Source organism: Alligator mississippiensis, chromosome 1 (genome assembly GCF_030867095.1).
Source record: "Alligator mississippiensis isolate rAllMis1 chromosome 1, rAllMis1, whole genome shotgun sequence".
NCBI lineage: Eukaryota > Metazoa > Chordata > Crocodylia > Alligatoridae > Alligator > Alligator mississippiensis.
Window position 1 is genome coordinate 291,325,506 of NC_081824.1, and position 12,490 is coordinate 291,337,995.

At 43.1% G+C, this 12,490-nt stretch overlaps 1 protein-coding gene across 1 annotated transcript in view; it reads left to right on the plus strand.

Moving 5' to 3' along the window:
• The window catches only part of EVA1C (eva-1 homolog C), a 58,746-nt gene that overhangs the window by 40,933 nt on the left and 5,323 nt on the right, over positions 1 to 12,490 (plus strand). Inside the window, exons 5-6 of the mRNA XM_019476498.2 lie at positions 2,657 to 2,800; positions 12,388 to 12,468. Of these exons, the coding sequence (XP_019332043.2) occupies positions 2,657 to 2,800; positions 12,388 to 12,468 (225 nt within the window). The remainder of the gene's footprint in view (positions 1 to 2,656; positions 2,801 to 12,387; positions 12,469 to 12,490) is intronic.

A 12,490-nucleotide genomic window follows, 5' to 3' on the forward strand; every position in this document is an offset into this window, starting at 1 on the left:
TTGAATTTTCAAGAAACAGGCAGAGCAGCAAACTCAGCCTTATGAAAAAAACCCCATACATATCAGTAACACTAACTGCAGAGGAAGAGAGGTTATAGAAAACAAAACTCAACCTATAAGAGCAGCAAGAGCAGTATTGTGATCATGAACAGTTCATACAAGGATCATCTGATAGTTTCTCTGTTGGCTACAAATGTCCAACTCGGGATCCTTAAAATTCTAGTTTATTAGGTGGATTGAAACACTGTAATGAGTTAAATCATAAACCTTGGGGCTGGTCCCCACACACACACACATGCACACACATACACACACACAGTAGCAAGCTACAGAGTCAGGTATACCTATCCTACAAGCACTGAAGTCTCCCGTCGATGGCCAGTTGAGGCTTCTTTCAGCGTGGTGTTATCCTCCAGAAGGGGGTTGCCGGCTGGTCCTTCTGGCTGGACAGGTCTGGTCAAGTTGGAGATCAAGAGGGTGCCACTGAGGGTCACTTTTCACTGCCTTTTATCTGTCCCTGGCAGACTTTGGTGACTCTCCAGTTTTCAGGTTTGCCCAATCCAGGGGTCGTTGACCCTTGTGGGACTTCCCCCCCTCAGTGGCTACTGGATGGCATCTGTCAGCCCCAGGGGTCGTCTGCATGTACGTGCAGGTTTGGGAGTCTGTTGATGAATTTTGAATAGGGCTCTGGGAGCGGTCGATCTGGAGATATTCAGCCCAAAAGTTGGTCCCCGGCATCTAAACACATTTAGTTGAAAGTTGAAAGGTGAGGAGTATAAAATATAAGCTACAAAAGTAATGCTATGGCACACAAATAGATAAAAATACCAAAATACAAGGGGAGATACAAAATGCACACATACAAATTTCAAAACACAATTCCTTATCTTAAAGTGAAAGAAAGAGGAAGGAAGAAAAGGTGGAAGAGGAAAAACATATCCAAGGAGGGGAGAGCAACTGCAGGCAAGAGGAAAAGGGGGCTTTCTGCTACATCTCCACAAAAGATTCCTTGGTGCCCCTCAGACTTGCCAAGATAAATTCTATTTTCTGCCTAAACAGTCCAAAACATATCCAACCCAATCTACTCTAGTCTTCTAAGGTCCAAGATCACCAAAGGGTGAGTCTCTAAAACAGCCAAGTCCTTTTAATTAAAGTGCTTCTCTTAAGCAGTTGTGAGTTGATGCAATTTCACTGTGACAGACATAACATGTAAGGTTTTCAGAAGACCTCCCAATCTAAAGATTTTGGTCTACCAACGTATGTCAAAAGTCTTTGAGTTTGGGGAATTAACAGTTTATTTGCATAGTTGGGAATGATTTAAAAGGAAAGTATATTTTAATATCACCCACAAATCATTTGCTAAAAACAAAGCAACTACCCCTCACATACACCATAGTAATGCTGGACCTCCTGATTGTGATCTTAGGCCTATCACTTATTCATAGATGTTTACCTGTGATCTGTTTCTGAGAGCATCAAATCGATCAATGACAAATTTGTTCTGGCTCCAGACCAATCTTGAAACTTGAGTTTTCTTTGTCAAGAATTTCAACAGTAAATCCCTGTTTTCTTAAATCTCCCTTTGCTTTTAAATGTGACTTATTTTTGCTACAAATCAAATCCTTTCTGATTCTTCAAAGGTACCCTAGGGGTATGTCCACAGTGCAATGAGTGCTGTGACTTTAGTGTAATTGAGATGTACCCAAGCCACCTTTAAACTAGGTATTTCAGTACTGGCTGCAGCAACATGAGTTCAGAACAAGCTGCAAAATCAGCTTGAGAAGTTAAGTAAAATACTCCAGTGATTAGTCTGCACTGAGCTCTGTGGTACCGTATTGTACTGTAAGATTGATACTTAGCTGGTTGGATCATCATGCTCAATGGAAAAGACTTCATTCTATTTGCAGACCTCTGGGAGACCCCATTTGATACCTCCTCCCAACTAAACATTGAACCATTGATGACTATTCATTGAACATAATGATCCAACCAGCTATGCGTCTACCTTACAGTACATCCATCTAGTCTGTATTAGCTTGTTAATAAGAATGTCATGGAGGATAGTGTCAAAAGCCTTGCTAAAGGCAAGGTGTATACTGCTCTTCCTCCAATCCACAGAGCCTGTCTCTCCTTATAATAGAAAAAAATCAGGTTGGTCAGGCATGGCTTGCTCTTGATTCATGCTGGATGTTCCTGATGATCACCTTGTTTTCTTCTAGGTGCGTCACAACAGATTCCTTGAGAACCTGCTCCATGAGCTTTCTAGGTATAAAGGTCAGGCTGACTGGCCTGCAGTCCTCTGGATCCTCTTCCTTCCCTTTGCTGAAGGTGGGGACTCTGCCCTTTTCCAGTCATCCAGAACCTTATCCTCATCCTTAGTGTTAATTGATAGTGTTTACATGGTGAGTTGGCATGGAGGAGCTAGTGAGCTGTTAATTCACATACTAGCTTACCATGCACCAACTGCTCCACATACACAAGTCTTAAGATGCAATTCAGAAATTCTACTTAGGCCAGACATCTTCTGAAATCAAGTAGGGGTTCTGCCTGAGTATCAATGGCAGGTTCAGGTCCATGTATACACATGTAGTAAATATTGCCTTTGAGAACACAAGTATATGTATGTATAAACACTGTATATATTTTTTCCTTTCAGACTGTTTGTCTTACACAGCTTTAGATGTTTTATCAAAAAGATGTTATGGGAAGCAAAGGTGTAAGATTGTGGTCAGCCACAATGATTTTGGAAGTCCCTGCCTTCCTGGAGTGAAAAAATACCTTAACGTCAACTACACATGTGGTAAGAACAAATATGTGATCACTTTGAAGACTTCACTCTAGTTGCAGAGCATAACTGTAATATAGAACTGCATATGCATATATGTGTGCACATGCACAGGACTAGATCCTCAGATCTGACCTTTGTTCCTAGCATATGCAAATCTATGACATTTAGGGTGTGTCTACATTTATTAATGTGCTGTAATTACTGGTATCCAGGTTTTAGCCATATTGGTCTAGAGGCAAAAGCAATCAAAACTTGTGGTAGAGGTGATACCGTGTATTAGACCAACTAAATTTTTTTTTTTTTTTTTTTTTCAAAAATCAATTGCAAGCTTTTGGACACAAACACCTTTCATCAGGCTAGGAGAAAAGATTGTAAAAGTTCTCCTGAGTAGAAATAAAAGTTCATATTTCATAGGAGAGTTGAAGGTGTGGTAATATCTCCAGTTTGGAACAGTTCATTTTATTTGCAGTTAGGCTCAGAGAAAAGTTGGAATAGCTGTTTACCTTGAAGTTGTTTGGTGCTAAGCAGGATGTAGTCATATTAGTACTTGGTTAACCAAATGCTAAATGAATGCTCAGTAACTCAAACTATGAGCAGTAGCACCACCGCATGGCTTTTTAGTGATGCTTACTGTGCAGTAGCCTCATACAGGCAACCCTTGCTTAGTGCTTCTAATTGGTTCCTGAAAAACCAATCATTAAGGGGAATAGTGTTAAGCGAAACCAAAAGTTTTTGATGAACCAAGATGGCGACTGCGGGCATTATAATGAAACTCACTGAACACTAAGTGGAATCAGGTATTAGTATAAAACAAGTGTTATAGCAAAATAGTGCTAAGCAAAACAGCATTAAGTGGGGGTTGCCTCTACTACTGTGCACTAGCGTATTAGCACAGTTTTTGCCCAGCATGGTACTGCACAGTGCTATTAGGCTACTGCGCAGTTAGTGTCTTGTGTAGATGCACCCTTCCAGGACTAATATCAGAGATGTGGCTACAATCGCATAGCTAGAGATTTACCATGACATACATTTAAATCACTATAATATAAGCTTGACAAATGCATTCCATATGATTCACCTGTGGCTAAGCTAACTGCAAACAAATTACCATCGCATTGCGTTAGCCCTTGTAAAACACTTCAGCACAATCACAGCACTGTACGCAGGAACCAGCCCTGAAACCTGATCTACATGGGCACACCTCAGGCCTTCAGCTCTTCAAAGGGTTTTCCTTTCTCCTGGACACAGCCTGATTAACAGTAAGAATCTGAAATTATCCTTTTGCAGGATCGAGACTTAGTTAAATCCATTTCTCAAACAGAAGAAACAGGTTTTCCCCCCTATTTTTTATCATTGTTTATTATACTTAAATTGTACGTGAGTAGAATTTTCTGATTCTCTCTCTTTTAAAAGAAAAGTTTATTAATGACAGTGCCTAACAGGAATGAAGTTGATGGTTAAAAATATCATGCATAAGATACTCTGAGGTTACTGCCTGCATGTATCCTTTTGTCTCATGGCAAGTGGGAGGTGTGCGGGCCGGGGGCGAGCCGGGCCCATCTTTGCGCACGCGGGCTGTGGCCAGCAGCCCGGGCACGTGGGGCTGGAGAAAACCGCGGGGCAGTTTGGTATGTGCGAGCTAGAATTAGTTACGGAGGCGTAATAGTTGATTGAAAAGATTGTTTACTTACACCCAAAGATGGTATTGGTGTAGGCTGGACAGGTTTCCAGGAACAGCTCCCGCTTAGATCCTCGCTAGAGGACCATGACAAATTCGATTGCTCCCACAGAGTTGTTTAGGCTCCGCGGGTCCGGTTCGGTTGGGTTCGAAGGGTTCCCCGGAGTTGCTCAGGCTCCGCGGGTTCGGTTCGAAGGGTTCCCTGGAGTTGTTTAGGCTCCATGGGTTCGAAGTTTACAGGAAAGGGATACATCTGGGATTGCGATCGGCGACGGGGAGAGGCTAGAGGCGAAAGCTCCATAGGTTCGGTTATTAAGCCTCTATTGCCTGCTTAGGGGAGGCGCGTTGGGTCCGCGAGGGTCCGCAGCGCTTGGAGATCTTCACACTGAGTCTCTCTCTCTCCCTCCCTCCCTCCTAGTGTTCGTAGAGTCCTCCAACCTGGGCGGAAACCACACAAGCTTTTTGTACGGCTAGCAAGCCAATCGCTAGCCGCCACGTGTGCCTACATTTGGAACTGGCCAATAAAGTGGCGTGAATCCAAATATAAATGGCGGGAACTCCTTTGCAACGTGCATCACTAGTATGCAAAAGAAATGCACCCTGCAAAGAAGCTGCAATTTGGCGGGAAATCCCCCGTTGCACCAGAGTTCTCTCTCGCAGCAGAGAACTCTACCGTGCAAAGAAAGCGACAATCGGCGGGAAAATAATTTAGCGGTGCCGAAGCGCGCACACAAACAAAAACCACAACTTTGGGTTGTGACAGGAGGTATGCTGCAGTAACTTAATTCTCATCAGGCACGTCTACATGGGACATTTACTGTGCAGTTGCCTAATTAACCATGCAATAAATGTTTCAGCATCTACACATGGACCCCTGTTAGGGCACATGAAACTAATAAACTCTGCAGCAGGATAGGACTTTTAAATACAAGTCCTATCCTGCTGCAGAGTATTTTGTGCACAGCAGCACACGTGTAGATGCTGACCAGCTGGGTGGGGCATGAGGGTGCTTCAGTGCAGGGGCTGCCTGCCAGCTAGCCCCACACTGAAACACCCTCGTGCCCCAGCCAGCCCCTCCACAGCACACTGAGCCTGGTCAGAGTAGCCCTGAGCTGGCAGGGGACTCCCCAGACTCCCTGCCAGCCAGGGCTGCTGTGACCCAGTTTAATGTGCTGCGGCCCAGGCACACAGGCAGACATGTGCGTGGGAGCTTCCCAGAAGCAATAAACTGCAGAGCCATAAGCTCTGCAATAAGCTCTGCAGGTTATTGCTGCCCCCTAATGTCACATGTAGATGTGCCCATCAAAGGCTAAACTACTGCAGTTCAGCCTCCACGTACTGTGGTGTAAGAGCATTCACATGAAACAGAGCAGTTACCATGAAATAGAGGATGTGCAGTCAAGTCTAAATCCCTTTCACAATACAGTACATTGTACCTATGCCATGCCCTTCATGTGCTTCCATTAAGTTTTTCGTGGGGCTTTGCTTTGGCCTCTCTCCAAGAGACTCCAGAGACTGGAATTAATATTAACTTCTCCCCCTGCCTCCTCACCATCTCTTCTCTCCATGGCCTGAGGAGTGAGGGAGGATGCAAGGATAACAGGGGAAGCCAATGGAAGTAAACTGTTGGTGGGAAGGAGGCACCAGTTCTTGCCAATATCACTGAGGCTCTGCAGTCCTGGAGGTTTGAAGGCCACATACTGCACATGCAGAGAGAGCTGACCTGGGCTTCTCCTTTTCATGCGAGGAATATGCAGAATTAACCCCATGGGCAGACACTGAATTTTTGGGCTTTACCTCTGTTGGACCTTTGTGTTTGGAAAGGTGCCAGAGTAGGTGACAGCTGGGATTAGCTCTTACCTTGGATACACGAACTATGTATTTGAAGAGCAGAGAAGAGTGATCCTATATGGCAGCAGAATTACAGAACAAAGGATAGCTTGATTGGTGGAACATCAGGACCATTAAAAAGAAGGGGTCATTAACACCTGTGGAATGAAGAATGCAGAAGGGATCAGGTAGATTATAATGAACCATGAAGTCAAGTGCCTCCATTAGCAATGTGTGACCTGAAGTGCTGCTGCCACTGCCAGGCGGTTGATTTTGAACTTTGGGTGGACCAGGAATCAAAGGGTCCCCTGTGTGTGTCTTAAGCAAGCAAAGTAATTTCTGTGCCAGAATGGAGGCAGGGGAATGTTGGAATGGCAGCAGGCGACTGTGATCAGCACCAGGTTGCTTAGGGATTATTGAGGTCCTCAGTATGTCAATGGCTACCTGCCTTCTGACCAACTTCAAACTAACATGGCTAACTACTTCTTTCTGTATCCTAGTGACTACCTGGTACAGGTGCCCCGACTACAATTCTCTATTTCCTCAGTACTCACACCCCTGCTCTGGTCACATGGAGCAGGGGTAGAGTCCTATCACCACTGTCACTCCCCCTCTCCCTGCTGGATTTAAGGCTGCAGGTTTAACCTTCTCAGAGATGTATTTGAATTGGCATTAGCTATATTGGCCAAAAAGCAAGGGAAGGGAGTGATGCTCATGATGGAATTCTGTCCTTGTTCCCTATGGCCAGAGGGTTCAGCCCTGGCTGAGCTGGTGCCATGACGGGGAAAACTCTGTAAAAATCTTTTTTGCTTCATTCTGCCTTCCCAAACCAAGGTGTGTATCTTATTTGAGAGGGGATATGCACATAATATACATACAGTGCAAAGCTTGAGCAATAACATCCTTGGATCCTTTTATAATTACATCAGTAATCACATTTTACTCTTTATTCTATACACCTTTGGTAGGGTGGTAGAATTGAGGTTCATATGTGGTGACATCACTGCTACTATTTGTTGGTATAGTGACGTTGCCAGGATACATAGGGTAGAAGATAACATGCCTCTGTGTTGCTGGCATATTATAAGGACTTTTTCTGCCAACTACCACTAAATTGTGCAATCTGAAGCATCAGTAAGTGATTTTCAGATCTAATTATTTTACAGATCATCTAGTGACCATGAGAAAGGACAGGTTTGGGAATTCCTGAAATTCCACACACACACACACATGTGGTAGGGGCTCCTCTTGGTAAAAGAACATTCAAAGGCAGACAGATGCAAGAAAAAATATTTTTTAAGCACAGTTGAGATCATGGCATTCAATCCAATTTCATTTTGCTTGGTGTTTGCTGCACTGATTAATCAAGTTGCCTGTTGCAGCCAAATGGAAGTGAATCTGTACACACTGCACTGGTAACAAGAATGGTGACATTCACCAGCAGGTCAATTTCTTACGCCCTGGGTTTGTTAAAAAAGATTGCAGACCTATTTAGGACAAGGAGCAGGCCACAAAGGTCTGAGACCTCATTGCAGAGAAAATACCTTTAAGACTATTTCTAATTTTGTTTCAGAATTTCATTTTATCTCCTTCCTCCTCCTCCTGAAGGAGAGAGTGCTGTCTGTCATGGGTATGGGGCCACCTGGCACCTCAGTACTTTTGCTGGTCTCTCTGCAACACCATAGCACAATTAGTTATCATTTATCTCAGGATGGAACCTTGCAATTCTTTCACTCTTAGACCTGATGAACTCAAATGTACTACCTGGTGTTTACCACTAACTCATCATCCTGCAGGTCTGACTGTGTTTGGACCCCTAAGCTTCCTCTGGTATTACCCAGTAATATAACATCCAGGTCCAACCAGTTTACACCTCTACAAAATTCTGCCTGGACCAGACCTAAGAATATGGGATCCCTTCATCCCACTTCATTTAGAAGCCAAATGAAAAAGCCACATTTTGGAGACAGAGTAAAATATGCAAATAATACATACACTTATGGTCAGACTTTACCACATGATGAAATATTACGCTATCCATTAGTTTAAAATTGTTAGTAACCTACTACATTCAAAACCATATGAAGAAAGAGGCAGCCTCAAAGCAAAAATGTGAATTTTATAAAGCCTATTATTAGTAGAAATGTCTTCATAAACCTACATTAAAAATTAATCATGTCAGCAGTTGGAGGTTTTATTCTTCAGTTGGCATTATGCATCCCCCTGTAAGAGGCAGCCAAGCTACACAGGCATTCCAACCCACCAGGAAATTGTGGACTCAGACATTTGGAGACTCATCTTTGTGGAGATGAAACTTTAGAGCCCTGAAAGAAGGAGATGGGCTCTCCCTCCTTTTTAAGTCCACTTAGTCACTGTTTATGGACCTTCTCTTTGGTAAAATACACGTTTCTTTCTGCAGCTTTGTGTCCAGTGCATGTGTTGCCTCAGCTATCTGTTCCTGTAACACCTCTTTCTCCTTTAGTGCCCCAGGTTTGAGCTTCCACTGAATCCCAGCCCAGGGCCCTAGGCATCACTAGGGGACCTGGTAGGTTTGCCCCACTCAATGCCATATTCCCTGGGCTAATTTTTACCTGTTGCCCAAAGTCCTTTGTCTTTACCTCTCCAGTATTCCTCTTCTTTTTGATGATTCATGACCAGTCTTGAACATCACCTCCTCCAGAACGGGTCTACAAGGCCTGTTCACTGGGAGCTGTCCAGCCACAGTCTGAGTGACTTGGAGAGTGTGTTCTTCTTTGGCCTCTCAACTTGGACTGACTCTTGTGTCCTGGCTTGCCATCTTTATAGTCCTCAGATGTGCAGAGTAGGCTTTTAGTTTTTATTAAAGGGACATCTGTCTAAATGTAACCTGAGGTTCTAGACAATACTATTTTGCATGGAGCTCACAAACCACATCACAAGCCCTAAGAAGTCCGAAGAATATAAAAGGTGTTTTTCAAGAAGGAAGGAGCTGGTGCTGATTCAGATATCAGTGAGATGACTTTAGGAATAAAAGGAAGAAGTGGTGGTGTGAGAATGGCTTTGTGAAAGGAAACATGTGGAGATAAGATTTTTGAAAGAAATGGAATACTTGTGCCACCATGGGCAGATGGAGAAGAGAAGTTTTCTGCAAAGGATTAACTGAAGGCTTCACAAGGGTTTCAGATACTCAAGAGCAGTCTGAGCTCAGCAGAGATTTGAGAAGAATAAGAAGTTGAGAGTTGGAAAGTGCTTTCCAAAAACAGGAAATGCCATAGCTCTTAGCCATAAAGCCTTATCTCTTACCAAGGCCTTAGTGAAGTCTGGGATCTGACCTTAGAGATAAGTAAGATCAAGAGATAGGAAACTATCAAAAATTCTAGAAGTGACATGCAACAGGCTTGGCTAAGCAGTGGGAGCTGGATGAGCTCCTTTGGTTTTTTTGGAACTGTACTTCAAACAAGAATATGACTAGTATTACTGAAGAATAACTTGAACAGGGGTCAAGGTTTGGAGGACTCACTCATGGTCTGGCAGACTCACCTCCAGCTCCAACCTACAAGACCAGAAATTCATTTGTAGGATGAGGAAATAACCCTTGTGGCTGTCAAGCCACAACACTGTTAGGGCCAGCATCTGGGGGGTTAACACTGCCACCACTCACCCTGCCATTAAACTACTCCTGTAGGGATCCCCATTGGGGATGCAGTTCTGTAGAAGTGGGATATGTTCAGGCTATTTTAACCCTTAATGCTGCCAGAGCTGCTGTGCTGGTGGGGTCAGTAGCCAGAAGTGCTTCGTCTAGCCTGTGAAAAGTTAAAGGAGTTTGACACCCCTGGACTTTGATGGAGCACAGGATTCAGTGGTGCAGACCTGCTTCTATAAGTAGGGCTTGTCTACATTATGGAGCCTCTGCCACAGTAGCTCTGCAGGCACAACTGTGTCAGCACAGTTCCATAGTAAGGGTGCAACGTGTGGCACTAGGAGCCTCTCCAATGGGCCCAAGCTAAGTGGACAGAAGCACACTTTCACCAGCAGTCAGGGAACTAAATCAGGGACAGCTGTGGGGGCCATAGGGTGTGATGTCAGATGTTGCGTAGACCCGTTCTTAGAGAATGACAAGGAAACGGGCTTCTTTGCTTCAGTAATCACTGACTTTCATTTGCATAGACACTACAATTCCCAACAAGTTCACAAATTCCTAAACCCTGATACACTGTAGCATTTATCTACCTGTGGCTAATGAAGCCTGCCTGTTATGCTGTGCTGAATAAAAACAGACTTAGGCAAATGTATGTGTGCTTTGCTGAATCAGGGCCATACAGAAGCAAATGATTAACAAATTATTTTCTTTCAAACGTCCCCTACACACACTTAACAGGGAGAAGTGAGACTTGGCAGCAAAGGGAGTAGCTTATTCCAGAAAAAGAAAAGTCTCCTCAGGGAGAAATCAAATACCTTGTGGCTGAAGGTGACCTGGGGAGCAATCCCTGGCCTTCATCCCCTTCATATTTGTAGGGATTGTCAGAAAGGAGTAAACCCAAATCATTTTCACCAGACAAGGTACCTAGGCACTCAGGCAGAGTAGCATACAGGGTTCTAGCTTTACTTATTTCCTCCTAGAGAATGCCAAAGCACAGACCAGTATGTGACAGAATATTTAGACCTCCCCCTTTCATGAAAACATTGCTCTCAGGAGATCTTAAAATTTCAAGATAAATAACTGATGTGGTCATAATGGTTGATCTGTGAAATATAAATGTAACATTACTTTTTTTTCCCTGAGCAATGCTGAGTCTCTCTTTCTCTCTCAAAATATATTCCATTTCATAGATTTCTACCTCCTCTTTTGAAACAGCTGTCTCTCTAAAATAGAGATATCAAATTATTCCCTAGAGACGCATCCCTTGTGGTAACAATCTTCTCATAATAACATATGCATCCTTTCTAGTAACAGACACTATAGGGCCTCTGGCCCTTTTGAACATAAGTGTTATCCTGATAATATCTTACTAGCTCTCATTTATAAACACAGTACCATGGGATTCCTCGTCTGATGCCTTTCCAATATTTTAGATCATATTTTCTTATCTCAAGTAAACACATTAGTCTTTCTCATACCTGCCAGCCTAGCAAATCCAGCTTGCGATCTGAAAATCAAGCAGTGCAACTCACACATCAACAAAAAAGATTCTGAATCAGAACTTGCTTATAAATTCAGATATGCAAGCTAACACAGAACTCACCTCACTCTTTTATATATGGATGGGTTTTGCAATGCTAACGGGGGGGAAAGTCCTTTAACAGTAAAGGAAACAACCTGGACTCTGAGCCCCAACACAAGGAGAACTTGTATTAAGTGAGAAGTGCTATTTTTATTTGTTAGAGAAGCTCTCTACTCTCAGCCCCCAAGCTCAGCCTCCCTTTCTTTTCCCATCAGCCTTCTTTTACACTGTTTATTGGCAAATGTATGTATGGGGGATAGAGGTGAGCTTCATACTTGAAATTTCTTCCATTTTTTTTCCCCAAATCAGCCTGAAAATCCATCAGTCTGTCTTCATCTAGCACAGAGAACAGGCGCCAAGATCAGGATGTCTGAAGGACTCATTCATCTGACATGGAATGTGTGCTCTCTGGCCATGTACACGGTGTGCTTTCTGTTAGCTCTTTTTAATCCTTTTGTGAAGAGCGTGAAAGCTTCCAAAGAAAGTGCATGAGAACAAAGTTAATTAAAAAGAAGAGTTTCAAACCACTATGCTAGGAGCTCTTTCTGCCTGGCACACCACCCCTTACGTGAAAACAACCACACTGTCAGTAAAGCACCTCACATGCATGAACTTCAAATACCTTGTGGCTAAAAATTATGTTCTTATCACAATTTGATGTTTCTCACAATTCTGACTCATTCTTTTTCCTGTTCACTCCTTGGCACTACCAAAAAAACAAACATAATGACAATGACAATGATACCAACAACAATCATGTATCTGATTATTATTTTGGGACATAGTTTATAAAGCATTTGTCTTGCCTTCAGTGTGTTTAAGGTAACATTTAGGGACAATGGAACATTCTTAACATTACCATTTATGCAATTTTCCTTTCCTCTTTTTAGTTCCTAAAATCATACTTACAGCAGTTGATCCCATGGTCGCTAATCTAAATCCTACTCTGAATCAGAAAGATAGCGAATATGGTAAGTTCTGTGGTTTATCACA